Source organism: Capra hircus, chromosome 1 (genome assembly GCF_001704415.2).
Source record: "Capra hircus breed San Clemente chromosome 1, ASM170441v1, whole genome shotgun sequence".
In the NCBI taxonomy this organism is placed as follows: Eukaryota; Metazoa; Chordata; class Mammalia; order Artiodactyla; family Bovidae; genus Capra; species Capra hircus.
Window position 1 is genome coordinate 95,395,824 of NC_030808.1, and position 19,610 is coordinate 95,415,433.

At 40.4% G+C, this 19,610-nt stretch overlaps 1 protein-coding gene across 8 annotated transcripts in view; it reads left to right on the forward strand.

The window, feature by feature from the left end:
- PLD1 (phospholipase D1) overlaps nt 1-19,610 on the forward strand; it is a 283,431-nt gene that overhangs the window by 156,491 nt on the left and 107,330 nt on the right. For all 8 annotated transcript variants that reach the window (XR_001918038.1, XM_018047809.1, XM_018047781.1 and 5 more), the window contains 3 exons: nt 335-453; nt 2,434-2,547; nt 16,229-16,339. Coding sequence is in view for 7 of the 8 variants with exons in the window: in XM_018047809.1 (XP_017903298.1) it covers nt 335-453; nt 2,434-2,547; nt 16,229-16,339 (344 nt within the window). In the remaining variant the exon portion in view is untranslated. The remainder of the gene's footprint in view (nt 1-334; nt 454-2,433; nt 2,548-16,228; nt 16,340-19,610) is intronic.

A 19,610-nucleotide genomic window follows, 5' to 3' on the forward strand; every position in this document is an offset into this window, starting at 1 on the left:
TTTCAATGGAATAGAAGAGAAAATGTAATATCACGTTGATATCTTTAGATAATTTGTACCAACTCACATCTGCCTTTCTCAGTGATTCTCTAATAGTGGAATGGAAACTTCATATTGGGAGAGGTGCATAGGGACTATGTTCCTCAATGTGAGATCTATGCTTCCCTTGGCCATAAAGGTATTATTCTATCCGAGTCAAGAAATGTACATATGGTGGACATCACCACTCTTTTTTTTAATGTATCATAGTTGGGGTCAGAGCTGGGGTCAGATGGTTTATGTGCCTTGTGGGCACAGCAGTTAGTGTGGATCCTTGCCTGGTGCACCTGGGCAGATTTCATTGACAGGCACTCCACCCCCCGGATGCCGTGGCATGACATAGCCTCTGCAGTCCACGGCAAGGCAGCTCGCGATGTGGCCCGTCACTTCATCCAGCGCTGGAACTTCACGAAGGTACATGGGTGGTTTTAGCATGATTCAGTCCACATGTAGAGGGACAGGCCAGGAAGAGGCGACGAGAAGGGGCTGATGTGGCCGCAGCTGTGCCACTTCATCCACTGTTGAGCGTCCGGTTGTCAGAGCACCTGGGACTCTGGGCAAAAGAGGAGAAAAAAATAGTTCCTGAACTTTTCCTCCACAAATTATTCAGAGGGTAGAGGAATGGTACTACCATCACAGACTATGGTGTAACCATTAACCTGGGACCCCCAGTTTAAGCATCTCACCTGGGTTGATAGTCATGTGGAGGGCTGCTGAGCTACTATAGCGGGGATGGGACCCTTGTTCAGGTGAGAGCTGCAGCTTTCAAGTCCTTGCAGTCCTGGCAATGCCCTGGATCCATGTTGGCACAGGCTTCTGAGAGGCAGTTCTGAGCAAAGTGAGCAATATGAGAAGATGGAGCTACTTCTCTTTCCTCCAGATTTTGTCCTCTTTCATAAGATGCCTTCATTACTTACAAGAATTTGACCTAATACTCATAAGTTAAGTGCCTATTGTCTTGGTGTTGTTAAGATTCCCTTTTATTTATTTTAAATGGTGATGAGGCATTTCTTCCCTTTAGTTTGGATATAATTTGGGGAAAAAATTTAGTTTTGTTAACTCAGAGTGTCACCTTATTTTTCACTTAATTTACACTATAAACAGTTAGTGGGAGTGCTTAGAAATAGTGGAAATATTTTTAACAAGAATTTAGAGGTGAATGGAGGAATAAATAAAAGGATATTATTTTTAACCTATTGGACTGGCAAAGTTAAATACACTGCAGAAACCCACAATTGGGTTCAGGATCTTTGATGCTCTTATACCCTACTCCTGGGAGGATAAATTGGTATAATCGCAAAAAAATTTTTAAAGGATGTAACCTTTGACTCAGAAAATCAATTTCAGGTATTTAAGCTAAAGAAGTTATTCAGTAAGTAATTTATTTTGACATTGTATCTAATAATTCATATAAAATGAGAAATAACTGAAATCTTCATTAATAGAAATTTATTAAACAAATTATGATTGTTCCATGACATTTTACTATGAAATTGTTTTTAAAAGGACCTGTAGTGATTTATTGCTGTTACGAGATATCGACAACATAGTAAAAAATCAGTTTATAAAATAATCCCGTTTTTGCAATTGTATACTTCTACAGCTCTCAGTTCAGTTCAGTGGCTCAATTGTGTCCGACTCTTTGTGACCCCATGAACCACAGCACGCCAGGCCTCCCCGTCCATCACCAACTCCCAGAGTACACCCAAACCCATGTCCATCGAGTCGGTGATGCCATCCAACCATCTTATCCTCTGTCGTCCCCTTCTCCTCCTGCCCTCAATCTTTCCCAGCATCAGGGTCTTTTCAAGTGAGTCTACAACTCTAGGTTATATTTAACTTTTCTTTAAAAATATGAAGCAATAGCTCAATTGGTGAAGAATCTGCCTGCAATGCAGGAGACCCCGGCTTGATTCCTGGATCAGGAAGATCCCCTGGAGAAGGGATAGGCTACCCAGTCCAGTATTCTTGGGCTTGCCTATTGGCTCAGCTGGTAAAGAATCCATCTGCAACGTGGGAGACCTGAGTTCTATCCGTAGGTTGGGAAGATCCCCTGGAGAAGGGAACGGCTACTCACTCCAGTAGTCTGGCCTGGAGAATTCCATGGACTATATGGTCCATGGGGTCTCAGTGAGTCAGACATGACTAAGCAACTTTCACTTTCACTTTCAATGCTCACTCCAAAAGGTAAAAGAAGGAACAAAGGAGTTTTCTGCTTCTGGGAAATAGAAAACATAAATAAATAATTTGTTGTCTCTTCAGCTAGAAACACCCACTGTTAGTATATATTTTTCTTTTTCAAATGAACCTGTATATCTTTTAGAATCACAAAGTAGGGAAGACTGGAATTATTTTTTCATTTGAATCTTTTTTACCTGATTCTCTTTATTTTAGATTATGAAACCAAAATATCGGTCCCTTTCTTATCCTTTTCTGCTTCCCAAATCTCAAACAACAGCCCACGAGTTGAAATACCAAGTGCCTGGGTCTGTCCATGCTAATGTACAGGTAAGTTTGGTTTTTGTTTTTCATGAAATAACTACTGGGTACAATCATTCATGTGGACTAAATGCCTATTGGCTTCAAGTTTTTTAAAGCAGACAACTCCAAAACAAATCTGAATAGATCTTTTAAATTTTAGTATTATATTTTCAATTTTAAATGTATTCAATTTATCCTCTTTTTAAAACTCTTATATAAATGTAATAAATACATGTCTTTAGAAAAAGCCAGTCAAGGAGAGGCTTGTCTTGTAAGTCCTTCTGATTGATTCTAGCAACATGATACCTAGTAACCCTGGGACTGATACTAGTGAGGTACCAGGAATTTGGTTGAAACTTAGCATCTTGGAAGCTATAGTTCAATCTAATTTTAGTTCCTTAATTAACCAAATTCCTTTTAGAGGCATTTTTAAAAGAATGAGAAGTTTGCTTATTAGAGGCACAAAATTTGACTACATGCAGTCCAACGTTCTCAAATTACAAATAAGAAAATTAAGACCCAGTGAAATTTTGAGACTTGCTCAGGGTCATTGAGGGTTATCAGTAGAGCTGGAGCTTGAAATCCTAGTTGTTACCTAATCTGAAATCCACTGTTACCTAATCTGCTCCCTGGACCAACTCCAACTCAAGTATCTTGATATCATGCAGGAACAGATCTAGAGTTGGCCACCTTGGCATTGCCTTTTGTTCGAAGTCATCACTATCTGCATCAAAAGTATTGTTTAAGTAAAGAACAGATTGGTGTTTGCCACAGGCAAAGGGTGGGGTAGGAGGGTTTAAGAAGTGGGTGACAGTGGTCAAAAGTACAGACTTCCAGTTTTACTCTTAATTAAAAGTACTCGGGATGTACTGTACAACGTGGTGACTATAGTTAACAGCACTGTATTGTTTGAAAGTTGCTGAGTACAGGGCTTCCCTGGTGGCTCAGATGATAAAGAATCCACCTGCAATGCAGGAGCTGTTGCTGCTGCTTAATTGCTTCAGTTGTGTCTGACTCTTTGCAACCCCATGGACTGTAGCCTGCCAGGCCCCTCTGTCCATGGGATCCTCTAAGCAAGAACACTGGAGTGGGTTGCCATGCCCTCCTGCAAGGGATCTTCACAACCCAGGGATCAAACCTGGGTCTCCTGCATTGCAGGCAGATTCTTTACTGCTGAGCCACCAGGGAAGACCACAATGCAGGACCAGGTTCGATTCCTGGGTTGAGAAGATCCCCTGGAGAAAGGAATGGCAGCCCACTCCAATATTCTTGTCTGGAGAATTCCATGGACAGAGGAGCCTGGTGGGCTACAGTCCATGGAGTTACAATGAGTCAGACACAACTGAGGGAATAACACTTTCACTTTCCAGGAAATACAGCTTAAAAGTTCTTATCGCAAGAAAAAATTTTGTAAATATGTGAAGTTATGGATGTTAACTAACTTGTGCTAATCATTTCACAATAAATACACATACCAAAATTTTTAAAACTATTGTTTAAGTAAAGATCCAGTAGTCTGCTGCTAACATTACTATTATGGATTTTTATAATTTGGACATGGATTCTAACACCTAAATGAAATAAATGAAATGCCTGAATTAGTTACTTTGTACTGTGTGCAAGTAGAGGTGTGTGTATATAAGAAATAAAAAGACATTTCAAACCATAGATCAAATAATAGATCAAAAAGATAAATCACTTAAAAGAATTATCTACAGCAAATAGTCATCCCAGGCTAAAGGAGATAACTAATTTAAACTTAGAAGCACAGATAAATATGCATGCATTTGTAAATTAATGAATATTTTATGAACATGTTTAATTTTATTCTACTTAGAGGGGAAAAAAGTTACCTATAAGATAAAATAGGAGCCTTGATATTAAGAAAACAAGAGAGTTTAATTTAATATTTGAGATGGGATTAAAATTGACTCAGTGATCAACTTACCAAAGTTAGCAGATACTAATTAAGCAGCTGTTGAAACGATATTGCTGGGCATTGTGTATTTTTATGATTAGCAGATGTTTTATCCTAGTGTTTGCATATACATATGTCTTCTGATGCCTTTGGTACAGCCCTGTTTTACATATTCTCATCCTGCTGCCCTGATGAGACAGATAGATGCTCTGCATGTCCGTCCTACGAAGCACCTGCCCTGGTTCACCTTCTCTGTATCATGGGATGTTGTGGTAGAAATGAAGCTAGATCAGTGACCTCTTCTTATAAACTCATATGTTCATCCCTGAATGCCCAGGCTGCCTGGAGTTTACCAAGACTCACTGACTCATTAATTCATTTACTCAGTCAGTCTGTGCCTTTCAAGTGCCATCTTTTTACACAGCCAGATCAGTGCACACCTGGATACCGAGGAAGCAGACAAAAAGAGTTCTCCACCTCCTTTTGGCAAAGAGTTAGCTGGGAAAGCGAAAGCTCTAATGTTAAAGAACTGAGTTAACAAGGCAAGTTGTGGTTTAGGACAAATGCAAGTCTTGAGAATGCAGATCAGTGTGCCATGAGAGGTTGGTGAATGAGAGGGACAGAGCTGGGTACCCCCTCTAAGGAATAAGAAGGTAGAACCACTACAGCAAACCATTCACTCTTGAAGAGGTAGTAGATAAGGTTCAGACAACATATGGCCAGATCGGGGGTGCCCTGAAGTGCTGATCTTGCTCATTTCAACCTGATCCTGGAGGTATTAGTGAACTGTGGGCTTTTTTTGGTCATCTGAGAGGAAACATGATATACGAATGTTTCATGAAGGCAGAGGATGGATGGTTGGATGGCATCACCAACTCTATGGACATGAATTTGAGTAAGCTCCAGGAGTTGGGGATGGACAGGGAAGTCTGGCTTGCTGCAGTCCATGGGGTTGCAAAGAATCAGACACAACTGAGTGACTGAACTGAACTGAACCTAGATCAGAGTTTCCCAAATTGGGTTTTGCCTGTGAAATGCTAGTAGCTATTCCACAAAAAAGGTTTCCATGGACAGATAAGTTTTTGCAGATTTTTAAAATATAGGACTTCTCAGTGCCTTTGTGATACTGGTATATACATCATGGAATCACTAAGACTAAACATACTATGTGCGTTTCCCAAGGTTAACTGATGTAGGATCTCTCATTCTGTGACATGTCTATTTCAATTTTTCCAAACAAACACACTTTGAGACCTAAAATTTATACATGTGAAAACATACAATATTAGAAAGAGAATGAAAACAAAGAGACAGGTAAAGAGATTGCTATAATAAATCCGAGAATATACTAATTTTGTATTTATAAATTGATATTCTCTTTCTTAAAGAAGATTCCTCCATCGTTTAAACGCTTTAGACCTCACAAAACATCTACTGGTTGCCATCACTGGAGTGATGTAATATAGCAAGGGGAAGGGGCAGATTCTATAGTCAGACTGTATTCAAGTTTCTGTTTCACTACATATGAGCTGTATAGCCTTGGGACAATTATTTCACCTCTCTGAATGCATTTCCTTCATCTTTAAAACAGACATCAGAATAGTACCTGCCTTAGTTCCTGATCAGAGAACTAAGATTCCACAAGCTGCGCAGCATGGCCAAAAAAAAAAAAAAAAAAGGGAAGAATTTGGTAGTGTGAGGCAGAGTCTTGAACAAAGTCCATTTCTGCAGTTTCTTGCCTGCAGTGCTTCTCAACACAGACTGGAAGAATGAAGCTCAATAATCTGACCACTTCTTTTCTCTTCCCTGACCCATGCCACTTGTGAGCTGCAACATGGAGGCCAACTTCTGTATGAAAGACAAAAAAAAATTACTTTTGATCTGTGATTGACTTGGGAGCTCAGAGAAATAAAAGGGAATTAAGATATGTACTGGATTTATAGGGAATAAAAGCATTACAGTAAGAGGACAGGAACTAGGGACAAATACAAAGAAAGTTTCCCTTCAAGAAACATCTACTGGTTGCCAGTAAATGTTTTCAGAACTGCCAAAATAACTCCAGTTGTGAAAACAGTGGGTATGGCCAGACAAGTGTGTCTTTTTGAAGACAGGAAAATCTGAGAGGACCAGACGCTGAGGAAAAGAAATTATACTGCTCCACTTCTCCTTTTCTCTAAAGTTCTGACCACAGCACTATTTCGCTTCACATTACTCACTGGCTGTAAACATTATTCATCTTGTTCTAGACATTGTTGTCAAGTTATGAGAGTCTAGTGCTTAGAGGTTGAAAACAATAGCCGAGTCCAATCCTTGGTTTTCCAGAGAATCCAGAAGATAGCAGGGAGTTAGGACTTGGCTGTGTAGGAGGCTACTTAATTTTTAAAGAATTTGTTGTCATATTTTCAAACCTTTCTCTCTCTCAGCTATCGTGTGGCAATAGACAAATGACTATTTGAGAAATTTAATAAAATTCTTCCTTAGGTTTATTCTTTTTAACATTGATTTTAAAACATTTTTAAAACATTGATTTTAAAACATTGATTGAGTTTTTTTTTTTTAACATAGTTTGTTGTTCATAATGTAATTTAGAGACCACAAGCTTACTTAACTGAAAAGGAGTGATGTAATATAGCAAGGGGAAGCGGCAGATTCTATAGTTAGACTGTATTCAAGTTTCTGTTTTGCTACATGTGAGCTGTATAACCTTGGGACAATTATTTCACCTCTCTGAATGCATTGCCTTCATCTTTAAAACAGACATCAGAATAGTACCTGTCTCATAGGGTTGTGGTGATAGTTAAAGAAATTAATCCATGCAAATCACCTAGAAGAATACCCTTGTTTGAATTATATCAGTATTAGCGACAACCTTCAAGCATTTCCTAGTGTTTTCAAAAGTTTGCAGTGAAGAAGTTGACATTTATCTGGATGGGTGACAGGTTAGTTCTGGATACAAAAATCTTTATACTGTTTGTACCATATATGTTGAAATGGAGAAAAAGAACATTGGATACAATAAGGTAAAGAAATTCATGCTGCTCTTTCATCTGCAGCAGAGAACCTAGTTATTTGATTTTTTAACACAAAAATGTTGAGCCCGATCACCCTGAGGCACATACTACTGTTAATTCCAGCTATATGCACAGCTGTTGCAGACGACTGACACAGCCAGCCAAGGAGACTAGAGCTCCAGCAGGCAGAATGGAGACCTGCCCCCACCAGCATGAATTTCTGCTTCTAAAAAAAGTCACCCAGTCCTGAGATCTGACTTCAGCCACTTCCACTGACACTTAAATAATCTCAGTTGTTTCCCCTCAGTGCTGTGTGTTCCCAAAGCTTGCCAAGAGCGCTTGGACAAGACATAGCAGGAAAAAGGTATGGGGAGGCGGGTGGGAGGAAAGATGATTCTGAAACTGCCTGTGCACAGAGTTTATAAAAGAACTTGTTTCCTCCCTAAAAAGAACAAAGTAGGTTCCTGAATGCTATCATTTCCATTTACGATAAATGACCAAGACAGAAGACATCTGACCTGTCTAAGATAAAAGAAAGCGCTTGATGCCGAATTAGCATCAATGTGGAATCGATACATGAAATAGTACCTTTTATTAAATTGGGCAGCTTACAGTAGAAGAGTCATTTCTTAGACAGTCATTGCCAAGAAGTCCTTCGAAAGTGAGGGAAATAATCCACCGGAGACATGTCTTCGATCTCTCTATTAAAAGAAAAGAAAAAATATATACAGGCAAATGTAAATAGCATTCCAATTATATGATTGGAAGAATTTGCTCTTCCACTTAGGGAAAATGTCCAAATGACACTCCAAAGGATGTCAGTGTAGGAATCAATGTTTCAAAGAAGAGCAAAATGTTTTATACACTGATGGAACAAAGTAGAGACTAGGAAAGGGAAAAATAGCCACTTGGCATTTCTAAGGAGGTTTCTTAACCTGGAAGCTGTTTTCCATTTACAGACCAGGTCCTCATATGGTAAGACTTCTGTGCATGTCGCTGTGGATCTTGGCTGGCTGAAGCCACATGAGCGGGGAGTGTTTACCCTGTGCTCAGCATTGCACTGATTTGTGGATTATCTCATTTTATACTTATCAGTCTTTAAGCTGTGTTCTCTTTGACCCTTTATTTTTACATATGAGGAAACTTAAGGCTTTGAGAGGTTAAAATAACACAGTGAGTAATGGAGGGGATGAGACTGGATTTTTAGCAGTCTGACTCCAGAGCCTGAGACCATAGCTGCTCAGCAGAAATACTGTCTCCAGTAAGCCCCAGGATGGTTGAACCACCAAGGGCCCCAGCAAGGCAAAGCTGCATGGCATGCTTGCCTTTTGAGATCATCCTTCGTGGCTGCAGACCCAAATCCAGCCCCAGTTCTCCTTTTGCTTCATTCCAGCTTCCAAGAGCTCTCAACTATATGTTTTTTCCTAGGACTTCTCTCCCCTTAAGTCTTGTTCTTCAAAAAGTATATTCTCTTCCCTCCCTTCACCCTCAAGTTTAACTTTTCACTATTGCTTAGGCCAAAGGATCATACTATTGGAATAATGACATACTGTGATGTGTGTGTTGATGACACTTGACTTTAGGCGAATGATTCTTAGAAGGAGGAGCTTGAAATTCCCTGTGACCCAATGGCTAGGACTCCATACTTTCACTGCAGAGGGCCCAGTTTGATTCCTGATCAGAGAACTAAGATCACACAGCTGCGCAGCCTGGCCAAAAAAAAAAAAAAAGGAAGAATTTGGTAGTGTGAGGCAGATTCTTGAACAAAGTCCATTTCTGCAGTTTCTGGCCTGCAGTGCTTCTCAACACAGACTGGAAGAATGAAGCTCAATAATCTGACCACTTCTTTGTGAGCTGCAACATGGAGGCCAACTTCTGTATGAAAGACAAAAAAAAATTACTTTTGATCTGTGATTGACTTGGGAGCTCAGAGAAATAAAAAGGAATTAAGATATGTACTGGATTTATAGGGACTAAAAGCATTACAGTAAGAGGACAGGAACTAGGGACAAATACAAAGAAAGTTTTCCTTCAAGAATAGATTTCTGCATTTTAGCCCACATATTCAGCTTGGGCCCACTACATGTAAGGGGATTAGAGCTTATGGATAAAGAGGTTATCCTTTAAGTCAAAAAATAGGACACCGTACAAAGGAAAATGACTGGTTCTAGTTACAATCTTGAGGCTAAAGCACAGAATTAGAAATATGTCCTTTAGAAAGGGCATACGTGTACTTTAAAATTGTGTAGTCAAACTTGAGATTTGAAAAGCATGGGTTAGATATGGATCTCAATATACTTGGGGCAGTAAGATAAGCCACATTTCTGTGCATGTGAGGGGGAGTTTGCGGTTTGTCTCAGTTACATTGGTTTGAACCAAAAATGTTAAGACACGTTGGTCAGGTCAGTTAAGAAAAGAAGTGAGTAAATCTTAAATTTAAAGCAAAAGTAAGTCAGTCAAAATACCTTTGGCTTTCTTGTTAGATTTGTTTACAAATTTTCTAGATTATCAATCATTTAAAGCAGTTGAGTTGATTTGTACGTTACCTTAGGGCCTCTGGTTTAGTGGTAAAAGAGAAATTCATATTTTTAATTATCTTGTGATAATAAATAGACTAGTGAATCAAAATCATAATAAATGAGTAATAGTCTCAAGTAATTTTTTTTTCTGTATTATTTGAAGGATATGTTCAAGTTTAACCAAAAATGATGACTTTTTAAAGTTATATGAGTTTTCATTTTGAGAAAATGATACAGTTTTGGATTCAGACAATAAGATCAGCTCAGTTCAGTTCAGTCGCTCACTCATGTCCGACTCTTTGCGACCCCATGAATCGCAGCACTCCAGGCCTCCCTGTCCATCACCAACTCCCGGAGTTCACCCAGACTCATGTCCATCGAGTCCGTGATGCCATCCAGCCATCTCATCCTGGGTCATCCCCTTCTCCTCCTGCCCCCAATCTCTCCCAGCATCAGAGTCTTTTCCAATGAGTCAGTTCTTCTCATGAGGTGTCCAAAGTACTGGAGCTTCAGCTTTAGCATCATTCCTTCCAAAGAAATCCCAGGGTTGATCTCCTTCAGAATGGACTGGTTGGATCTCCTTGCAGTCCAAGGGACCCTCAAGAGTCTTCTCCAACACCACAGTTCAAACGCATCAATTCTTCAGCGCTCAGCCTTCTTCACAGTCCAACTCTCACATCCATACATGTTGGAATGTGAAGTCAAGTGGGCCTTAGAAAGCATCACTACGAAGAAAGCTAGTGGAGGTGATAGAATTCCAGTTGAGCTGTTTCAATCCTGAAAGATGATGCTGTGAAAGTGCTGCACTCAATATGCCAGCAAGTTTGGAAAACTCAGCCGTGGCCACAGGACTGGAAAAGGTCAGTTTTCATTCCAATTGCAAAGAAAGGCAATGCCAAAGAATGCTCAAGCTACCACACAGTTGCACTCATCTCACATGCTAGTAAAGTAATGCTCAAAATTCTCCAAGCCAGACTTCAGCAATACATGAACCGTGAACTCCCTGATGTTCAAGCTGGTTTTAGAAAAGGCAGAGGAACCAGAGATCAAATTGCCAACATCCACTGGATCATGGAAAAAGCAAGAGAGTTCCAGAAAAACATCTATTTCTGCTTCATTGACTATGCCAAAGCCTTTGACTGTGTGGATCACAATAAACTGTGGAAAATTCTGAAAGAGATGGGAATACCAGACCACCTAACCTGCCTCTTGAGGAATCTGTATGTAGGTCAGGAAGCAAGAGTTAGAACTGGACATGGAACAACAGACTGGTTCCAAATAGGAAAAGGAGTACATCAAGGCTGTATTTTGTCACCCTGCTTATTTAACTTATATGCAGAGTACATCGTGAGAAACGCTGGACTGGAAGAAACACAAGCTGGAATCAAGATTGCCGGGAGAAATATCAATAACCTCAGATATGCAGATGACACCACCCTTATGGCAGAAAGAGGAGCTAAAAAGCCTCTTGATGAAAGTGAAAGAGGAGAGTGAAAAAGTTGGCTTAAAACTCAACATTCAGAAAACGAAGATCTTTTTTGACCAGATGATGGCATCTGGTCCCATCACTTCATGGGAAATAGATGGGGAAACAGTAGAAACAGTGTCAGACAATAAGATAAATAATGCTAAACCTCCTTAGGGTGTAGGTAGCCATCTACCTTGTATGGGTTTATAGGCATCAGGGGTGGGCTTCCCTCTACTTTATGCTCTCCCACAGGCTAATGACAAAATGGTCTTCTTTTGGCTTACAAATGTGCTTATTATAAACATTAAACTGCTTCTAGAAAGGAAAACATTTACCATTATCCTTCACAGGAAAGATGGCAGATATGTGACCTTCATGCTTTCCCTCCTGGCCGCCATTCACCATTAACCCAGATTTCTTCCCCCATGTGTCTAGTTCCAAGAATCCACTTTTCAACATAGCTGTCCAGGAAGCCACTTGGAATCAATCAGACTTGACCTTTGAGTTGACCCTTGCTCAACACTCCTGATATATATCTTATGTGAATAAGTTTATTAAATCGTTGAAGGAACAAAATTTGAAACTGAGAAAGTAAAGAAAGTATAAGGTGTATGGATATGAGGGCAAGACTAGGACATTACCACCAAGGGTAGTATATAAACTTTGCTCATAACATTTTAGGATGGTGTGTGTGTGTGTGTGTGTGTTAGTCACTCAGTCGTGTCTAAGTCTTTGTGAGCCCATGGACTGTAGCCTGCCAGGTTCTTCCATCCATGGGATTTCCCAGGCAAGAATACTGCAATGGATTACCATTCCTTTCTCCAGGGGATCTTCCCAACCCAGGGACTGAACCCCGTCTCCCGCATTGCAGGCAGATTCTTTACCATCTAAGCCACTAGGGAAGCCTTTAGAAAAGTAGATCTACCATGTATCAAATATCTACTGTGTGCTGTATAACAATGCTTTGTGTTTGTCATGCCATTTTTTTTCTTTACAGCAGCTCTGTATGGGAGTGTGTGGGTGGGCAGGTATGTGTGTATGAGAGAGAGAAAAACAGGGACAGACAGAGCAATCTCAAGTGTTTAAAGGAGGAAATCAAGCCTCCATGATATTAAAATGACTTGTTCAAGGTGAAAGAGCTAGTAAGTGCAGAGTGATAGGGCAGGTCTCAAGTGTTCCTACCTTTCCAGTAAACTCTGAAGATTTACAAATTGTTGACAAAGTAATATAGAATTGTATCAGGATGTGTGGCCAGAGGATCTGCTCAAGATGACCTGCATTTTCAGAGCCATACACCTTAGCAACAAAATTCAACATAAATTTGAGTGAAAAAAGAATTGAAAGCTCTATTTTTTTAACCTTTGTTATTTATGCTGCTGAACAGTAATGCAGTTCCCTGAAGAGTTTGTGAATCAAGATACTTTCCCAGTGTGCATTATATTTATCTGTTTTCCTTGTAACTTTCCTTCTGAGATATTTGACTATTCTTGCTAATAGTTAAGTTTTCTAATTTCATTATACATACTCATCAGATAGCATTAAATAAAATGCTTTTTGGGGAGCTATATTATAATAAGTACTTCTTAATGAATAAACAAATAACATTCTGAGCATGGCACAATCAGTTTTAGTATTAGGTTTGGATTTCAGTAGTATTAAAGCTCAACATTCAGAAAACGAAGATCATGGCATCTGGTTTCATCACTTCATGGGAAATAGATGGGGAAACAGTGGAAACAGTGTCAGACTTTATTTTGGGGGGCTCCAAAATCACTGCAGATGGTGACTGCAGCCATGAAATTAAAAGATGCTTACTCCTTGGAAGAAAAGTTATGATCAACCTAGAGAGCATATTCAAAAGCAGAGACATTATTTTGCCAACAAAGGTCCGTCTAGTCAAGGCTATGGTTTTTCCAGTGGTCATGTATGGATATGAGAGTTGGACTGTGAAGAAAGCTGACTGCCAAAGAATTGATGCTTTTGAACTGTGGTGTTGGAGAAGACTCTTGAGAGTCCCTTGGACTGCAAGGAAATCCAACCAGTCCATTCTGAAGGAGATCAGCCCTGGGTGTTCTTTGGAAGGAATGATGCTGAAGTTGAAACTCCAGTAATTTGGCCACCTCATGCAAAGAGTTGACTCATTGGAAAAGACTCTGATGCTGGGAGGGATTGGGAACAGGAGGAGAAGGGGACGACAGAGGATGAGATGGCTGGATGGCATCACGGACTCGATGGACGTGAGTCTGAGTGAACTCTGGTAGTTGGTGATGGACAGGGAGGCCTGGTGTGCTGTGATTCATGGGGTCGCAAAGAGTTGGACATGACTGAGCGACTGAACTGATCTGAACTGAGCTGAGTCTTATATCAGTATGTGCAATTTTTAAAGTTATTGATTAAAGCAAGAATTTTACCAGACCTTTTATTTGTAACAGACATAAAACTGATTTTGTATTAGATCATTTTATAAATTCCTAATGCTGCTGCTGCTGCTGCTAAGTTGCTTCAGTCGTGTCTGACTCTGTGCGACCCTATAGATGGCAGCTCACCAGGCTCCCCCGTCGTTGGGATTCTCCAGGCAAGAGCACTGGAGTGGGTTGCCATTTCCTTCTCCAATGCCTGAAAGTGAAAAGTAAAAGTGAAGTCACTCGGTCGTGTCCGACTCTTAGTGACCCCATGGACTGCACCCTACCAGGCTCCTCCATCCATGGGATTTTCCAGGCAAGAGTACTGGAGTCGGGTGCCATTGCCTTCTCTAATAAGTATGGGCTATTCTTTTATTTTTAATTTCAGTTGACCTCAAGAGGAACAGTTTCAGTACTCATTTCAAATCAGGATTAGAGATTTAATAGTGATTTAATCAGGATTTACTAGTGATTCTTCTATGATAACATTCTATTGCTTAGGGAAAGTCAAATAATAAGTATTTATTGAGCACCTACTATATGCCCAACAGTATACTGAAACAGTGGTTAGAATGCTGAAAAAAATTACAACCAATGGATTCTTAGTGTTGAAAAAGCCTTCCATGTGGCCAGACTGTAGCATAGCTATAGTCAGAAGCATCTATGGAATGATCTGCTACAGCTCAAATGCATCCCCTAAGGCTCTCATTAATAACAACAAACACTTGTGTACTACTTACTAGGTGCTCAGCCTCCTTCTGTAAACTGCACACTAATTCTTTGAATCCTCTTATAAACTTGCGAAGTGGATACTCAGTTTTATAGAACAAATCTGAGGCTCAGAGAGGTTAAGGAACTTGACCGAGATGAAAGCCACTAGGTGGTTGAGCTAAGCTTTGAACCCAGGCAGGCTCACTGTGCATTCATGTGTTTACCATATACAAGGTGCCTGAGCTGGAAGCTCTTATTGTGATCCAAGTGGGAGCAGGGAAGTGTCTAAAGAGAGGGAGGCGGTATGAGTGAGAAACTTGACAGTTGGAGTGGTACATCAAGGATCAGACAGTTAATTAAAATCAGAATCAAGGTTACGTGTCTAAATGAATCTATTTGTATTTTAGAATGTATTATTCTGAAAGTTGCCAACAAAGATCTGTATAGTCAAAGCTATGGTTTTTCCAGTAGTCATGTACAAATGTGAGAGTTGAACCATAAAGAAGGCTGACTGCCAAAGAATCGATGCTTTTGAATTGTGGTGCTGGGAAGACTCTTGAGACTCCCTTGAACAGCAAGGAGATCAAACCAGTCAATGCTAAAAGAAATCAACCCTTTAGGAATATTCATTGGAAGGTCTGGCTGCTGCTGCTGCTAAGTCACTTCAGTCATGTCTGACTCTGTGCGACCCCATAGACAGCAGCCCACCAGGCTCCCTGTCCCTGGGATTCTCCAAGCAAGAACACTGGAGTGGGTTGCCATTTCCTTCTCCAATGCCTGAAAGTGAAAAGTGAAAGTGAAGTCGCTCAGTCGTGTCCGAGTCTTCGCAATCCCATGGACTGCAGCCTACCAGGCTCCTCCATCCATGGGATTTTCCAGGCAAGGGTACTGGAGTGGGGTGCCATTGCCTTCTCCAGACTGATGCTGCAGCTGAAGCTAAAATACTTTGGCCCGCTGATGTGAAGAGCTGACTCATTGGAAAAGACTGGAAAACAAACTGATGCTGGGAAAGACTGAGGATAGGAGGAGAAAGGGGTGACAGAGGATGAGATAGTTGGATGGCCTCACCAACTCAATGAACATGAGTTTGAGCAAAGTCCAGGAGATAGCAAAGGATAGGGAAGCCTGGTATGCTGCAGTCCATGGGGCCACAAAGAGTTGGACATGACTTAGCAAACGAACAACAGTGGTTCTGAACAGTATATATTTGAGGGAAAAGAGTAATTACATTATCAAGTCAGAGCTAGGGTGTCCATATCATATGATTCAAACCAGGACACTTTAGGGAGTAGAAGTGTTATTAATACACCAGGATTCTGTTATAATTGTGGGGCCATCATGGAATGAAGAGTACAAATGGTCACCCCAGCCACTGAAAGAGGTGCTTCTGAAATGCTCTTTTTAGAAACCACAACCTCCTGATTTCCAGTCATAAATGAAAATAATCCTGGGTGGAAGAGCATATATTGAGGACTGGATTTCCAGCTGGGCTTCTTTATTGTGGATTATATCTAAGGACCAGTTCCCTATCCACCTTCTCTCCCTCGTGCACACATGTCACACAAGCCACTGTAATCAGTTAGCTGTTTGGAAGAAAAAAGGTGGACTTCATTATATTAATTCCTCTGGCATCATCTCTACTGTCTTACATTTGTTCATTTCTGATTGCTGCCTTATAGTTACTCCGCTCTGCTGCTGATTGGTCTGCTGGTATCAAGTACCATGAAGAATCCATCCATGCTGCTTACGTCTATGTGATAGAGAACAGCAAGCACTATATCTATATAGAAGTAAGTCTTTTTGAAACACTTATTTATTTATTGGCTGAATTGGGTCTTAGTTGTGGCGTGTGGGACCTTGGTTGCATGATGTGGTATCTTCTTGTGGTGGCGCATGGACTCTCCAGTTGTGACACGCAAGCTCTGCAGTTGTGGCACACAGGCTCCAGAATGTCTGGGCTCGTAAATTGCAGCCCGGAGGCTCACTCGCTCCACGGTAGTGGGACCGTAGTTGCCCGAGCGGGGATGGGACTTGCATCCCCTGCATTGCAAGGTGGACTCTTAGCTTCTGGACCACCAGGGAAATCCCTAGAAATAAGTCTTGCTCCTTAAATTGGTATGACAATCTGCCTTCCTGTAACATCACACAAAGAGTGCAGGGTCCCTACTCAGGACTTGCTCCATTAATGAGTGCGTGTTAAGATGTGAAGAGGTCACCTGAAATTTGACTTCCCTGGCATACCTGACATTCACTCTGCATTTTCATTAACTTGGGACTCTAATAGAAATTCCTCAAGTCCTTATTATCAGAATGTATCAATTTATAATGTTATTAGCCAGAAATATCCCACCATGGAGATGTAAGTTTTGATCTGGCTTGAGTTGGAGGGTGTAAAGATGAGGTGCGTGCTGCTTCAGGAGAGCACATGGAGGGGTTAGCTCTTAACTGGTTAACGTAGAGACCACTGGATGCCATGGTTCAGGGATGTTGGAGCAGGGAGAGGCTGGAAAAGGAACATGGAAAAGGGAGAAGGAAGAATATTGAGGGCAGGTACCACCTTCTTCAATTCCATGTCAACTACTATTCGCTATAAAGCTTTTTCAGATCCCAGAGTTTGTGTTTAGAGACTAGGAGAAAATCTGCAGGTACTAGTTTGGGAGCCTTAATCGTCTTCAAAGTAGATCTGAAGCCAGCTCCAAACACTTGGAATAGCCTTTAAAAATAAAAAGTCATGACCATGGAAAAATAGCTCAGGGCACATCTATCCTCTTTATTTTAGTCTTTTCTTTCCCACTGAATTTTAAAATATATGTGGTGAGGGACTTCCCTGGCAGTATAGTGGTTAAGACTTCGCTTTGCAGTGCAGGAGTTGTGGATTCCATCCGTGGCTGGGGAGCTAAGATCTCACATGCCCTCATGGCCAGAGAACCAAAACATAAATCAGAAGCAATATTGTAACAAACTCCATACAGAGATGGGGTTGCTGGGGAAAAAATTCTAGCCCCATTTTCCTTCTCCTTGAGTCCTAGCCCTTCCCTTCCATGAAGTAACAGTTCATTAAAGGCAAGTGAGAAAGAATTGGAGCTTAATTTATTTCATAGGCCTAGAGAAGGAGAAGGCTGATTAAAAATATTAGCAGGCTACATTTAGTGTGGTATCCTGGATGGGATCAGACAACAGAAAATGGACATTAGTGGAAAAATTAGTAAAATCTGAATAAAGTCTAGAGTTTAATAAAACTAATACTGTTAGTATTACAGTTCTAACAATTGTTCAATAATAATGCAAGATGCTAATAGCTGGTTCATCCATTGCCCTGCATCCTTTTCCTTTGTCTCTTTTTCGTAGATTTTCTTTGTAATGTTACCATGGCAGTAAACAAGGTCAGTAATGCCATGTGGGTGCACGTGGCTCTGGACATAAACTTGGTTGAAATGCCTGTAGCCAAAGTAGGTGGTTGGCATGCACCCTCCTGTATCCAAAAAAGGAGAAGCTGAAGGACGTGAGTGTGTGTTACAGCTGCTGAGGAATGCTAAGCTTCTCTGTGATAGGAATTCAGAAGAACAAACATGGTTTGGTAGCCCTTGAGATTTTGATTGTTTGCTGCCCTAAAGGGGAAACATATTCTCAAATGAGTTTTTGAGCAAAGACTTCTAAGTTTGTCTTTTGGAAGCTGTTAACAGATTTATGCACTGAAGTTTAAAAGCGTGTGCAATAGTAAAAATGATAATGTGGCCAAAGGATGATAACCCTATTTTGAGTTATTGCCTATTTAACACTTTATCTTAAGATGATTAGCAGAGGTTACTCTGTGATAACTATACTTATAAATTACAGATGTGTTAAAACAATTTGTATAGTAAATGGAATATGTAATAATCATAATACTTGTACCTAATTTTCAACAGTCCTTTATGCAGCAGCTAAATCTTTCATACCATTTTAATAATAATCTTGTACCTGGTTTTTCTTAGTAACAGTTTTAAATAATGATGCATGAATTTATAAGCAGAAGTACTTAAAGCAAAAAAAAAATATTTCTCTTTCCAGCTTATTGATTGATTTATATAGTACAACATACTAGCAAGAGAGATTTATAACTACTTAAAAACAGAAGTTCAGGAATAGTAAGAGACCTAAACAAATGTGATAAGGCCAAAGCAGATAATAGGAAATAGTGGAGAAAATTAAACCAGGATTCTGACATCTACCCTGTTCAGAAAGTAAACTTAGCATGAGGCAGAATGTTTACCAGTACAGAATTTTTGATCATAAGCATCTACACAGTATGTCTGGAAAACCTGATTTCCCTATTAAGTTCAGAATGTTCCTACCGTTCTAAGAACGTAATCTATAAGGAATTTGCATAATTACACAACTGTTTAGCTTTCTACTTGACTAAGATGATATGTTGCTGTTGTTTGGTCACTAAGTTGTGTTCGACTCTTTGTGACCCCCTGGACTGCAGCGCACCAGGCTTCCCTGTCCTTCACTATCACCTGGAGTTCACTTAAACTCATGTCCATTCAGTCAGTGATGCCATCCAACCGTTTCATCCTCTGTTTCCCCCTTCTCCTCCTGCCATCAATCTTTCCCAGCATTAGGGTCTTTTCCAATAAGTTGGCTCTTTGCATCAGGTAGCCAAAGTACTGGAGCTTCACCTTCAGCATCAGACCTTCCAATGAATATGCAGGGTTGATTTCCTTTAGGATTGACTAGTTTGATCACCTTGCTGTTCAAGGGACTCTCAAGAGTCTTGTCCAGCACCCAGTTCGAAATCATCAATTCTTTGGTGCTCAGCCTTCTTTATGGTTCAACTCTCATGTTTGTATGTGACTACTGGGAAAACCATAGCTTTGACTAGACAGACCTTTTTTGGCAAGGTGATATCTCTGCTTTTTAATACTCTCTCTAGGTTTCTCACAGCTTTTCTTCCAAGGAACAAATATCTTTTAATTTCATGGCTTCAGTCACCATCTGCAGTGATTTTGGAGCCCAAGAAAATAAAATCTGTCAGTGTTTCCACTTTTTCCCCATCTATTTGTCATGAAGTGATGGGAC